Consider the following 15,191-nt stretch of genomic DNA (forward strand, 5'->3'; position numbering starts at 1 on the left):
TAATGTCAGTGTTCTGCCATTGCCAGCAAAAAGCCCAGATCTCAATCCCATTGAGCACGTCTGGGACCTGTTGGATAAGAGGGTGAGGGCTAGGGCCATCCCCCCCAGAAATGTCCGGAAACTTGCAGGTACCTTGGTGGAAGAGTGGGGTAACATCTCACAGCAAGAACTGGCAAATCTGGTGCAATCCATGAGGAGGAGTACTTAATGCAGCTGGTGGCCACACCAGATACTGACTGTTACTTTTGATTTTGACCCCCCCTTTGTTCAGGGACACATTATTCAATTTCTGTTAGTCACATGTCTGTGGAATTTGTTCAGTTTGTGTCTCAGTTGTTGAGTCTTGTTATGTTCATACAAATATTTACACATGTTAAGTTTGCTGAAAATAAACGCAGTTGACAGTGAGAGGACATTTCTTTTTTTGCTGAGATATATACATGCACATTGTACCAGTCAAAGGTTTGGAAACAACTACACATTCCAGGTTTTTCTTTATTTTTACTATTTTCTACATTGTAGAATAATAGTGAAGACAAACTATGAAATAACACATATGTAAACAAAAGTGCTAAACAAATCAAAATATATTTTATATTTGACACTCTTGGCATTCTCTCAACCAGCTTCATGAGGTAGTCACCTGGAATGCATTTAAATTAACAGGTTTTCCTTGTTAAAAGTTAATTTATGGATTGTTTTCCCTTCTTAATGCATTTGAGGCAATCAGTTGTGTTTTGTCAAGGTAGGGTTGGTATACAGAAGATGGTCTTTTACCAAATAGGACTAAGTCCATATTATGGCAAGAACAGCTCAAATAAGCAATGAGAAACGACAGTCCATCTTTACTTAAAGACATGAAGGTCAGTAAATGCAGAAAATGTCAATAACTTTTAAAGTTTCTTCAGGTGCAGTCGCAAAAACCATTAAGCGCTATAATGAAACTGGCCCTCATGAGGACCGCCACAGGAAATGAAGACCCAGAGTTACCTCTGCTGCAGAGGATAAGTTCACTACAGTTACCAGCCTCAGAAATTGCAGCCCAAATAAATGCTTCAGAGTTCAAGTGACAGACACAACTTAACATCAACTGTTCAGAGGAGACTGTGTGAATCAGGCCTTCATGGTTGAATTGCTGCAAAGAACACACTACTAAAAGACACCAACAAGAAGAAGAGACTTGCTTGGGCCAAAAAACACGAGCAAAGGACATTAGGCCGGTGGAAATCTGTCCTTTGGTCTGATTTGTCAAAATTTGAGATTTTTGGTTCCAACTGCCGTGTCTTTGTGAGACGCAGAGTAGGTGAATGGATGATATCTGCATGCGTGGTTCCCACCATGAAGGAGGAGGTGTGATGGTGTGGGGGTGCTTTGCTGGTGACACAGTGATTTATTTAGAATTCAAGGAACACTTAACCTGCATGGCTGCCACAGCATACTGCAGCGATACACAATCCCATCTGGTTTGTGCTTAGTGGGACTATCATTTGTTTTCAACAGGAAAACGACCCAACACACCTGCAGGCTGTGTAAGGGCTATTTAGCCAAGAAGGAGGGTGATGGAATGCTGCATCAGATGACCTGGTCTTCACAATCACCCAACCTCAGCCCAATTGAGATGGTTTCGGATTAGTTGGACCGCAGACTGAAGGAAAAGCAGCAAACAAGTGCTCAGCATATGTGGGAACTCCTTCAAGACTGTTGGAAAAGCATCCCAGGTGAAGCTGGTTGAGAGAATGCCAAGAGTGTGCAAAGCTGTCATCAAAGCAAAGGGTGGCTACTTTGAAGAATGTCAAATATTGTAGCGTTGTACGCTGAGAGTCAGGGAGTGAATACATTTAATTAATAAATGAACAAAACAAGAAACACGAACAGTGCACCGACATGAAACAGGAACAATGACGACTGGGGAAGTAACCAAAGGGAGTGACATATATAGGGCAGGAAATCAAGGAGGTGATGGAGTCTAGGTGAGTGTCATTATGCGCATGACGCTGGTGACAGGTGTGCGCCATAACGAGCAGCCTGGTGACCTAGAGGCCGGAGAGGGACCACACGGGACAGTAGCCCCTCCCCAATCCACAGCTCCAGCCTCAGGACGCCGCCCAAGAAGATGATCCCGGGGATCAGGAGCGGATCGGTTACTAAGGCACGGGAACCTGGCGATCCGGCTGAGGTGCGGGAGCATGACGTCCTAGAGTGCCGGAGAGAGAGCATACGTGACAGTACCCCTCCCCGGTGCGTTCGGTTTCAGCCACAGGACGCCAACCAAAGGGACGATCCCTGGGATCTGGAAAGGACCGGTCGCCTCCGCTGAGGCGCAGAAATCTGATAAACCGCCTGAGACCTACCCGATTGCCTCGGTCTAGGCATGGGAACATGTCGAACCCGCTGAGGCATGGGAGCCTGTCGAGCATGCTGAGGCATGGGAACATGTCGAGCCCGCTGAGGCATGGGAGCCTGTCGAGCACGCTGAGGCATGGGAACATGTCGAGCCCGCTGAGGCATGGGAACCCGTCAGGCCAGCTGAGGCAGGGGAACCTGACAAACCGGCTGAGGCCTCCCATGTAGCGCCGGTTCAGACACCCGGACCCGACATCACCTCCAATACCAAAACAAACTAAATAAACACTCCCTGATTCTTCTCTTTGTTGAGTCGTCATTCTGTAACGATGTACACTGAGAGTTGGGAAGCAAGTTCAGTGTGTGACTACATTTAATAAATAAATGAACAAAACAAGAAACACTAAACACGAACAGTGCACCGACATGAAACAGCAACAATGACAACTGGGGAAGAAACCAAAGGGATTGACATATATAGAGTAGGTAATCAAGAAGGTGATGGAGTCTAGGTGAGTGTCATTATGCGCGTAATGCTGGTGACCGGTATGCGCCATAATGAGTAGCCTGGGGACCTAGAGGCCGGAGAGGGTGCACACATGAAAAATATATTTGGATTTATTTAACACTTTTTTGGTTACTACATGATTCCATATGTGCTATTTCATAGTTTTGATGCCTTCACTATTATTCTACAATGTAGAAAATAGTCAAAATAAAGAAAAACCCAGGAATGAGTAGGTGTCCAAACTTTTGACTGGTACTATACATATATCAAACATCATGAGTCATCCATATGACAGAAACCCGTCGTAGTGACAGAGCACTTTAACCCCTGCGTCACAAGAACACTGGTCATGTATACACTCATATCAACGTCAGCTGTGCAAGTTGTATACAAACATTCAAATATGCAACAACTGTAAAGGAGTCAAACCGCCACTATTTAAAACATAATTCTGTACAGAAAGTGGTTTCCAATAGGAAGATGGTCTAAGACGATGTCCTACATGACATGAATAGATTAATCGTAATGTAGACGTAATGCATTTTGTTGATATTTCTGCTTGAGGAGTGGTTATAATTGTACTGTACACATCCTGGTTTGGTAGATTGTACAAACACTTAAGGGCAAAGTGTTGTATCACTGAGACTTGATTTCTGTGTTGGTTTGCTGGTCATTGGTCTTTGCTATTTGTCTGTTGCAGCTGATAAGCACTTGGTTGTCAATCCAAGTCAGTCAATGGTTATCATGAGCTTAGGATCACAGTTCTGTAACCTGATGCAAATCCCTCTCATAACTTTCTGAGTTTTCCTCCTGGTGGTGTATGCAGGAATATCAACACCATATTGAGCAGTCACTTGCACCTGCATTTACCTTGCCTTGTTCATAAGGTTGAAGTCACTGAGTTTTAAGGTTTTAGCTTCATGGTCTCTGCACTGCAATGTGACAGGATATGCTAACACAAAAAGCAAAAGAGGCTCATTTCATTCATTATTTGATTTAGCTGACCCTGCAATCCCGGGAGAGTATAGCTTGGCTGCAGATGCAAAAAGAGAAATGAAGGAGGGCGGGAGGGCCTTAATGAGGGGGCCTAGTGTCTGGCCAACAGTGCTGATACTCCACTTTCCCAAATCATCCCCACAGTGGGCCTTGCCTGTACCCTGAGAGCCAATCAGATGACAGCATTGGAACCAGAAGAGGAAGAGTTGGCAGAGGGAGAAGAAGGAAGGTTCCAGAAGAGCCACTTGCGTTTACACTGCCTCCTCTGGTACAGGAAGTCCTCCTTGTCCCGCTCCTTCCGTGCTCTTTGATAGTGGTCGTCCTCCTTCAGGAACCACACTGGTGGCCAGCGGTGCTTCTCAAAGTAGTCCTGGTTGTCTGCAAGATGCATGGCGCCACAACGTTAGCAAGATTAAATGCAGACACAAATGATTAAGATAATGATAACTTCTCAAAATATCCTGCATTGATGTCAATGGGAGATTTAAATGAAAGTTGTAGTTTCATGCACATATTTTTATCTAGTATTTGCGTTACTTGTAGATTTGGCCTTCATGTCTCGAGGAAACTTGCGACACACACTATTATAGTTGGTGCAGATGTGGTGAAGGCACCAGCCACTTAGCTGTTGTGCACAGTGGAACTGCCAGAGAGACAAGACATTATAGAAGACCTTATTCCGGCACATGATAAATTTACATTTAAAAGTGCAACATTTGTTAAAACAATTATCATTAGAAAATCTTGTGAGATTGGAGAAAAACAGTATTAAGTATATATACACCTATATAATTGCAACAATGAACAATCTTACCTGAGCCATCTCCAGGTACACCAGCACATCTCCATCAATATCAGCCCCCATCATAGCAGCCTCCATTAATACTGTCACTGTGTAGAGTTCTGTAACAGAGGCATAACACACAGGAGATCACCTAGATCAACAGAATTATATTGCCAAATCTATCTCACAACAGACTTATGCCAAGCAACAGAAATATTAGGAACAGAGCTCTCTGAACACGCATACTAGCCTAATAGACACTTTTTGAAGAGAAGAGAGAGTAAGTGCATGTTATACTCTGTGTGTCTACAAAGTGAGTGCAGGTCTTGCCAACAGATGTGGCTTTGTTTAAGAGGGTGTGCGCAAAAACAACTAGAGACCTGTAAGTGCAACCAGGTGTGGGAGGCAAAGACGGTTGGCGAGAACAATGAGCTCCATGGCATCCAGGTCAGTGCGGGAACAGAAGCGCCCAGTGTAGAGGTACTCCAGCACAGCCCTCATACAGCTGCGAGTTGTGTTGGGAAACAGCACCTGAGACAACAGGCACAGATCAACATCAGGTTTTCCTTCCCTAGTCACTAGTGAATTGTATTGTAATGTGTGTTTATCTGGTTATTTAGGGGACTTGCAGTAGGTCTTGATATTGTGCACATGATCAAGACCAAGGTTTAAGAAAATAAAACAGTGGAACACACTGTAGCTCCAGTGAGAGGGTGAAAAGGATTGTCTTACCTCTTTGGTGCAGCTCTCCACAAAGGGCCCCCCAAACATAGCTGCCATCCAGTCACAGCTGGAGATGAGCAGGGGCTTATGGGCCATGATCGTTCCATCATCCAGCTTGAACACTACATCTGAAACACAAAGAGAAATCATACTGCCATTACCTTCTTCTTCCTCTATTATTTATTAAGTCCTGTCAAAGGTTGATCCTGTTTTTGAAAAGCATGTTCTTTCCCATCTCTGTATCCCAGAGCGGAAACACTTAGCACAGAGTGTACAAAATCTCTCAGAATTACATGATGTGCTCTCACCAGAGAAGGTGCCTTTCGCCAGGCAGTCTTTGACTCTGTTGGTTCGTCGTACATGGAAGGCTTTGGTGATTTCCTGGTTCATGAAGGCCTCGTTGTTAAGAATATTGGCCACCATCATGCGCAGGTCAAAGACCTCCAGCAGCTCAGCAATGTGTGCAATGTGCATCAGCTCCTTCTCGTGCTCATCCAGCTGGCCTGTGTACAGGTATCGCAGCACAGCGCGGAAGGGCCCCAGCTGCATGGACTGGTCCATGTACACCACGGTCATAGGCCTGGGGTTGTAGGTCACTGGGTCATCCACCAGCTCCTCCTGGATGCTGACAAAAGCTCTGCTCAAGGTAGACAGCAGTCTGCCCCTCCGGCCTCCCTCAGAGTCTCTCAGGGTTCCATCACTGGTGCAGGCCCGCAGGTTGGCCCTGTCGCCCTCGTCAGTGCTCTCACACACATCGAAGCTTGCAGCACGCATCAGCATCTCGCGGCCAGACAGAGAGGGGGCACGTGTGGGCCGCTCAGATTCCTCAGGTCGGGCATCCAGGATGAAGAGGTCATAGAACTTGGAGGAGGACGTGGCCAAGTAGATCTTGTGTGCGAAGATTCTCTGCTTCTCCTGTAGGACCAGGATGACATCGGAACACAGGGGGTCCTCTAGAAGACGGCCAGGATGCTCCTCAGTGGTGGTGGGGGGAGGTGGTACAGTGATGATGGGAGGGGGGGGTTTGGGAGGCAGGAAGGGGGCCTGGAGGAGGGGCCGCTGCACATTGCGCAGGTGAGACTTCCAGAACTGCAGGTGGCGCCGTGAGATTAGGGCAGCTCGGATGGCATTATCAAACACGTCCTTTACTCCAAACTGAGCCACAACACTGGTCTCGTAGTATGGAACTCCCAGCTCTTTGGCCACCTCATGGCCCTTCTCTGGAGGCAAAATCTCATTGGATTTAATCGGTCTGAAAGATAACCATAAAAAGGCCAAAAATGAACAAGATTCAGAGCAGCATCAACCTGAGGGTAAATAACAGTGTATATCGTTTACAAATCTTAGTAAAATGTGGACCCTACATTTCTAATGGTGACACAATCAATATATAAATCACAAGCTATCAAATTTAAATTGAGATGCTTGAGTTGAAAAGCACTGTTTGAGATTGAAACCACTGGACTTAGTAGTTGAATGTAGGGTACCTTGCTAGTGGCCGTCGTGCCCTGTTGACTGCCTCCAGGTCAGCATAGCGCAGGTCCAGCTGGCAGCCCACCAAGATGACTGGAGCCCGGGGGCAGAAGTGCTTGATCTCAGGGTACCACATGGTCTTTACATGGTACAGGGAGTTGGGGTTGGCGATGGAGAAACATAGAACCACCACATCCGACCTGCAAGTGATGAGTGGGGTTACGGGAGGGCCAGAGAGGAAATGTCCACTAGGTTTACACTGCACCAGTTCCATGATTCGTATGAGTGAACAACGAGGTCAGCTGATCTTACCTTCCATATGCAAAGCGTCGGTCCTTGTGATGGTCCCCGAACGTGTCCCAGAGTCGCAACGACACGCTGACCTCATCCACCACATCCCTAGATCGCTCCAGAACCTGACCGGAGAGACACACCCATGACATCCATGTACATTACCACCAGCAGGGTGTGAAACTAACACTAGTCTAATGCGCTAAGTCCAAGGTAAACATTGTGTGTTGCAGGTTAATCAAAGTGCAACAAGGTTTTACACAACTGTAGCACTTAAAATAGAGGATTTCAGTATTATTTTCCTTCACTGTCAAGTTGGCTGGTGGATCAAACACTTCATTTCAGACTCTATGCAGCTGCACCTTTCCTCAGCAAGTTCATTATCTAAAACATAGACATGTTATAAAAACCAGACAAATAGATAAAGATTTTCATTAAATAACAATCAAAAAAGATTACTCCACTACTCACTTCCTGGCAAACTCTGTACTGGTCTATGGCCCAGACAGTGGGTACATGCGTAGCAAGCAATTGGTACTGAGTCAGTGTTGCATTACAGGCCCGGGCACAGATAAGCCGGGTCTTCCCAACAGCGTTGTCCCCTACCACCACACACTTGATAGTCTCAACGTTTGGCCTCTCATAGTCCATGTCAGAATCCATCAACTGGGGCCTGTCAGGGCAGAGAAAAGCAGAGTTTGATTAAATGCCAAAGGATGAAGTTCCAAGTTTGTTCATTAGTTATATACAGATGATATACGTGTAGTACACAGTGCATTGAAATGCTTACTTACAGGTTAACCTCTCGACAATGCAAAAACAATCAAACTGGAGATCAAATATCAAATGTACTGAGGAGCTTGTTCAAAACACTACACTTCCTCACGACCCCTCTGACCCCATCAATGAATTCTTCCTTCTGATCAATACAGCATGAGGGATCAATATTGCAATAAGCCCGGACTCTGCTTCATCTGCATTGCTCACACTGTATACAGTGCTATCGATGGTCTGTCAAGTGACTGCATTCAAAATGTTGCTGCCTGGCTGAGTGCCTGTGCCAATTCAGAAGGTCCCTGACATTCCTTACTCTTCTATTTTAACAGACGTCCTGGGGATTTCAGAGTTCTGGAAGTCAAGTAGGGTGTGTTCCTGAAATTAAGCACAGACTGCTAACCCAATTTGTCCTTCATCTTGGTTACACTCAGGCAGGATCTGAGTCTTGTCATTTTATACAGATTAAAATATAAAGTTTTACTGACAGGAAAGGACATTACATTTACCTGGACAAGGTGTAATAGCATCACAATCTCTCTCCAACATAAGCCATTTTCAACATAACAAAATTTTATATAATTCATATTGTTACCCCATAAGATACATCTTTGATCAAATAAAACAGACCGTAAGGAGTGCCATTATGCAAGGATCCAGCTGAAATCACAGTCCTGTATAAAACGCTTGAAACCAAAGCATGTCATTCAGTAAATTCAACCATGGACTTACCAATAGGCTTGGCAATGCAGTATAATAGTGTTAAAAAAAAAAATACTCACACCAACATCTGTCTTCTGATTAATGTACACCATCAGTCATAAATAAGCATTCCTCCCTTGAGGTGTCTAAGAGCTTCTTAGCAAGCCTAGAAAACTATTTAACCATAGGTCAGTGTAGGATCCAATAAAATGGTGGTGTAGAACGTAAGTTGACAGAGACATCTTCCATCTACAAATAAGGCTGCACTGACTAAATAAAATTGAGAGAATTGGTAAACATAGGAAATTGTTATTTTTCCTCACCTCACGTCTCGAAAATGGTGGTTGCTGATCTCGTTATTCAGTTTCCAAGGGAACCAGATTTGCTTCTATGTCATACCCTGCTACCACCCATGCAATGGGCAATAGATTGACAGAGCATAGACCTATCGTAATGGCAACTGAATAAGCTTTACCAGGGGTCCCCAATTACATTCAGCCGTGGGCAGATTTTTCCTTGAGCGGATGTTCCGTGGCCGGAACATCGTTATAATTTGTAGGCTACTAGACTGCAAGAATCCCAAATAGGTAGACTATAGTATTTGACATTTGATTTACATTGGGATACGATCACCTATGCCTATCTATTAATGTGTGGGAATAATTTTTTTATATATATACTTAGTAAACTATAGATTATTTTTTATGGTCAGAAAACCGAATTTGGTCCGCAGGCTACCGATTGGGGAACCCTAGTAGACTGACAGCCACGCGCAAAATGTAAACAATGTGTCAAGACTCAGCCAGACTGCACCATGAGGCAACAAAATAGCATAGCATACCAAGCCAGCCCCTATACCATGGGAAATTAGAATTTCACATGTGAATGAAAGCCAATTATTAAAACATACCAGTTGTCCTTCCTATCTGCCTCTTGATATTCATTTATAAAAAGGCACACCCAGTCAACCTCCGGAACGATGAGTTGCAACAATGTTACTCTTTTTCACAATGAGCACGCGAAACTGATGACATTTGAGTTTCGACGAAATTCGAGTGTATACTGCTGTGTAGGTATTTTTGGTCTCTGTGGGTTGAGTTCCAATATAGGGCTATAATTGGATCGTCTCACAGTGGCTATCTCAAAATGCACGCCAATTCATATGAAATAGCTCCAATATTAAGTTACAGAATGGGAGAAGGCGGGGATCTTGGACGTCGGCGAACACTGAAGTCAGGGGTGGATTGCCAGTTTACCGGATCACTGAAGATCATGCTACTGTTTTGGCAGAATATATTCCTTAGTCCAATGCCATTCTCTCTCGTTTGGCATGTTGGCCACGGTCTGAAGCAGACTGCGTTTAGCAAATACCGATAGTCCCGTCATCAATCAGCAAGACCTGACGTTGTCTAATGCCGAGGCCACCAACTGTCCGTCAGGCAGGCTATGGCATAAAATATGCAAGTCTAGCACTAGCCTATCTTATCTGCAGGGACAAATGCCGTATTTATTTAGTTATACTATGCATTTAGTATATTTGAGCCTATGACCATTTAGTTAAGTAGCTTTAGATGCAAACCAGACTGTCATAACTAGTAGCCTAAGTTTGATAGATCATAGCCCCAAATCCACATTATTTCAGAGGATGTCGTTCAATGGATAACATAGCCATATAGATCATATGACATATTACAGGATATTAGGATATAGCCGCTCCAAGAACTCACCATACGTTCAATTTAAGAAGGATTTAGCTAATAACATTCACCCAGGTTGCTACGAAAGCATTTTCCACCAAGCCGAGTCACCGGTCATCCAGATCCACTGCATTACGTTATGTAACACCCAGAGATTCCTTATTGTGCCATTTTGTGTTATTGAGGTGCATGCTAAAGTATTCGATAATTACAGCCTATAATTATAGGGTACTAACCCATTGGCCTATCCTTACCGCAACATAAGGAAGTGGTGCATCGGATTGACCGATGTTTGAGACCGAGAAGAAGAGGGCTCCATGGGATGAAGCTTGCACCTGACCGTAGCCTCCCTGACCGTAGCCTGGTTTGAACTTCATCTTCGCAGCAATGTTAAATGTAGTGGATTAAATATAGGCGACCAGCCGCTCAAGACACCAGAAAAATCCACTTGGTAAAAATAAGAAACGTATCATCACTGTTTTTCGGAGGACACTGGTGGGCTTTGAGTCTGTCTGTACCGTCAACAGCAGCTCCAGCCTCCGCCACGCAGCGTCAAATAACTACCTCCAGTCACCTACGTAGCTTTTTATAGAGGCACGCGCACAAACAAAAAACCCATTCATTACAAAACCGTGGTCCACCCCAAATCTCCAGAAAATCCCATTCCAAACCTAGGCTAGCCGATTTAGCTGCTGTAACTTTTGGCTCACATTCTACTGTAAAGACAGACTCAGCTAGGCTACTGTAGGCCTATGTGACATATAATGATTAAGGTTATGCCCAAACTTCAAAGATCATGTCTAAAATAAGCAATCAACTAGTATAACTACCTCATAAAACTGTAGACTATTTCAAACATAATGTGATGACTGGACTTACCAGTTACACGTTGCTATGACTGCCATGGTGTGGCACTGTGAGTCCATATGGTTCTGGTCCTGGAATTTGAATTCGATTTTATGATCACTCGCTGCAACCTGGACTCAGGGATCGACCAAACACAGAGCTCACTGTATGGAATTACTTTTGTGCCTTTAATACAAACATTTAGAAATTGAGAACAACATTCATAGTATTGCAAACAAAAATAATGATGTTGAAAGCAAAACATGAATAACCTCAAACCATTGAGAGCTAAATAAATAATATCGCAAGGAAATCATTTTGAAAGGAAAAAACAAAAGTATTATACCGAGTCTAAATTTGTTTTATATTCAGTTTTCTCTCGTCAATAGCTATTGAACCAAGAGTACCATGACTATGAAGATGGTATATTCTGAATCAGATAGAGAAAAATCGGTCTAAGGCACTGCGTCTCGTGCAAGAGGCGTCTCTGCAGTCCCATAGGGCGGCGCACAATTGGCCCAGCATCGTCCGGGTTTGGCCGGGGTAGACTGTCATTGTAAATACGAATTTGTTCTTAACTGACTTGCCTAGTTAAACAAAGGTTAAATAATACGATTTCGGATTTCAATCTTCAATAGCTCTTAGACAAATCGTGCCATGAAGATGAAAATGATATATTCAGAATCAGGGGAGGATGGACAAAAACTTTTTAATATTATCATTGCAATATCCTACAATTTTAAACGGTATTTATACTAGTCATGGCACGCTTTGTGTAAGTGCTATTGAAAATTGAAAGGAAAAAAAAGAAAGGATTTTTGTCCATCCTCCCGATTCAAAATATATCATATTCATAGTCATGGCACGTTTGTGTAAGAGCTATTGAAGAATGAAATCCAAAATCTTACTATATATATGTTTTGTTGTTGTTGCTTTTTCTCCATCCACCCCTGATTCAGAACATACCATCTTCATAGTTATGGCATTCTTGGTTCAATAGCTACTGGCGAAAGAATATCTACAGAATATCCAATATAAAACAAAATTGACCTCGGTATGAAACATAAATTAGTGCACTATTTTTTTTATGAAACTTTTTCAGAAGTGCTTCCCTCTTAATCAATTATTTTTTCTATCTTTGGTTATGTTACTCTGACCTTTGCTTTCGCTGCCTTCAGAGAGAAAGAATAATATATATAAATATAAATATTAAAAAGGTAATAACAGGTAATAATAAATACACAATGAGTAAGGATAATTTGGCTTTATACAAGGGGTACCAGTACCGAGTCAATATGCAGGGGTACAAGGTAATTGAGGTAAATATGTACATATAACTAGTGACTAGGCAACAGGATAGATACTAAACAGTAGCAACTGCGTATTGTATGTGATGAGTCAAATAAGTTAGTGCACAAAGGGTAAATGCAGATAGTCCGGGTAGCTATTTGGTTAACTATTTAACTAACTATTTAGCAGTCGTATGGCTTGGGTTTAGAAGCTGTTTAGGGTCTTGTTGATTCCCGACTTGGAACATCGGTAATGCTTACCATGCGGTAGCAGAGAGAACAGTCTACGACTTGGGTGGCTGGAGTCTTTGACAATTTTTAGGGCCTTCCTCTGACACCGCCTGGTATAGAGGTCCTGGATGGCAGGGAGCTTAGCCCCAGGGATGTACTAGGCCGTACGCACTACCCTATGTAGCGCCTTGTAGTTGGGTGCCAAGCATTTGCCATACCAAGTGGTGATGCAGCCAGTCAAGATGCTCTCAATGGTGCAGCTGTAGAACGTTTTGAGGATCTGAGGGCTTGTCATGACAAATTGTGTCCCTCGGCCAAACAGTGTCCCCCTCCACGTCACAATGGAATTCGATGAACTTTTAGCGTCCTTTGCTATATCAACAGTGTGATGACCTAATGATTAGAATTTTGGAGATCATAACAGCCAAAATGACGTTCTTTTCATCATCGCTACGCAAACCTTGCTGATTTCCGCTACAATTTCACTGTTTTAACAAGTTTTGTTTAGGTAATAAAATGAAAACATAAATTTGAACTACTTTTGGGTACCTTGTTAACATTACAACATGAAATCCATGTCTTAAGCATTGCTACGTTTTGGAAATGGCAAAGATCTGCTTGACACATTAAAGTTACTTACCTTACAGATCACGAAGTCAGCTAATTTCCAACTCATTCATATGAAAATAAGTTTGATTCATACACTGGCTTGTCTGGCTGTCCTGTTTTAATTTTAACCTGCCTTTTCCTTATCTACACTGAGATAATATCATTTCAGTAGTCCTGTTATGATTTTTTGTTTTATCTCATTAGTACACCCTTGTGGTTGAATATATATATGTATTTATTGTAGGTCCTAGGATACAACAATGAATAATGTGGAGCAAATAAATACCATCAAAGGATACCTTACAATAATGAACACCTTGTGAAACAGCTGTGAAAACCAACCTGGCGATATTTAAGATTTTAATACATGGATCGTTTCTTGGTACAATTGTGTAATTCATTTATTTTCACAGATTTGTTTTGTGCACTCACATGGCAATCATAGACTAAAATACTGAATTTTGGTGTTTGTAATATAGAGGAGGTGAATGTGAGGTTCTGCCTGTCACTTGTTCTCAAAGTCCTCTGCAAAGTCCAGTCACAGCTGCTCTCTTTGTTCTGAGTGTTTGCAGTGCTAGTGTTTTTAGTTCTGTGGATCTCATATATTATGAGCCCCGGTATGATAGAGCAAGAAAAATTTCTTAGCGGATAATGACAACAACAGTAGCTGTAGATGGTGTAATGAAAAGTTGGAGGGTGGTTGGTAGTGAAGGACATCATGTGGATCCACGTCTGGGTGTTGAGCAGAACCCCTAGCTCCTGGAGATCAGCAAACAACGGAATTGCGAGAGCTAGCTATGTACTGTCCAACAAAATTGCTAAACACAGCAAGCCATTCGCTGAGGGCAAATTCATTAAATAATGTTTAGTTGACTCTGCAGCAATACTTTGCCCTGACAAAAAAGAGCTGTTTGAAAATGTTTCCCTGTCAAGACGAACAGTGACACGGCGTGTTGAGGACATTGCAGAGAATATGGATCAACAGTTGAAAGACAAGGTAAAGGATTTCACCTATTACTCCTTGGCCCTGGATGAGAGCAGTGATGCATGTGACACAGAGCAGTTGTTGATATTCTTATGAGGTATAACCCCAGACTTTGAAATGACAGAGGAGCTTCAGTGCAGTCAATGAAGAGCACAACCACAGGGAAATATTTATTGGAAGAGGTTAATAAATGTGTGACAAAGCTGGGACTGGGTTTTTAAAAGTTATCCAGTGTGACCATTGATGGGTGCCCAAACTTAACAGGAAAAAACGTTGGCCTTTTGAAAAAGATACAAGATCAAGTAGCTGAGCTGAACCCAGATCAGAAAATTATTTTCCTGCATTGCATTATTCATCAGGAGGTGCTCTGTAAATGTGTTCTGAAAATGAGCCATGTTGTGGATACAGTCACTAAAGTGGTACACTTCATAAGAGCAAAATCTTTAAAGCACAGGCAGTTTGTCTCACTGTTGGAAGAAACAGAGACGGGTCATGCAGATCTCTCCTACCACACAAATGTGAGATGGCTGAATTGGAGAAAAGAAACCGTTCCCGTAATAAACGGGATATTTTGTCAGGACAAGATGCTAGAATATGCATAGAATTGACAGCTTAGGATAGAAAACACTCTAACGTTTCCAAAACTGTAAAAATATTGTCTGTGAGTATAACAGAACTGATATTGCAGGCAAAAGCCTGAGAAAAATCCAATCCGGAAGTGCCCCATGTTTTGAAAGCGCTGCGTTCCAATGAGTCCCTATTGAGCAGTGAATGGGCTATCAACCAGATTACTCTTTCTCTGTATTCCTGAAGGTGTGGAATGTTCCGTAGTTTTAAGCATTTATGTTGAAGAATACCTGTAAGTGGCTACATTGCGCAAGTGGTCACCTGATGCTGCCAGAGAGATTCTTGCGTAAAATACAGAGGTAGCCATTACTCC

The 15,191-nt window shown here is 43.0% G+C and overlaps 1 protein-coding gene across 1 annotated transcript; it reads right to left on the bottom strand.

Annotated features, from left to right (window-relative positions):
* Window positions 1–1,957: 1,957 nt before the first annotated feature.
* On the bottom strand, window positions 1,958–10,815 carry LOC109895874 (rho-related BTB domain-containing protein 2-like). Its single transcript, XM_020489929.2, has 10 exons — window positions 10,546–10,815; window positions 7,590–7,791; window positions 7,140–7,243; window positions 6,842–7,027; window positions 5,663–6,606; window positions 5,364–5,482; window positions 5,012–5,162; window positions 4,662–4,750; window positions 4,385–4,490; window positions 1,958–4,225 (listed from the first exon to the last, which is right to left on the bottom strand). The coding sequence occupies exons 1-10, from the start codon at window positions 10,608–10,610 to the stop codon at window positions 4,020–4,022; spliced, it is 2,172 nt and encodes a 723-aa protein (XP_020345518.1). The 5' UTR covers window positions 10,611–10,815; the 3' UTR covers window positions 1,958–4,019.
* Window positions 10,816–15,191: the final 4,376 nt, after the last annotated feature.

Source organism: Oncorhynchus kisutch, linkage group LG8 (genome assembly GCF_002021735.2).
Source record: "Oncorhynchus kisutch isolate 150728-3 linkage group LG8, Okis_V2, whole genome shotgun sequence".
In the NCBI taxonomy this organism is placed as follows: Eukaryota; Metazoa; Chordata; class Actinopteri; order Salmoniformes; family Salmonidae; genus Oncorhynchus; species Oncorhynchus kisutch.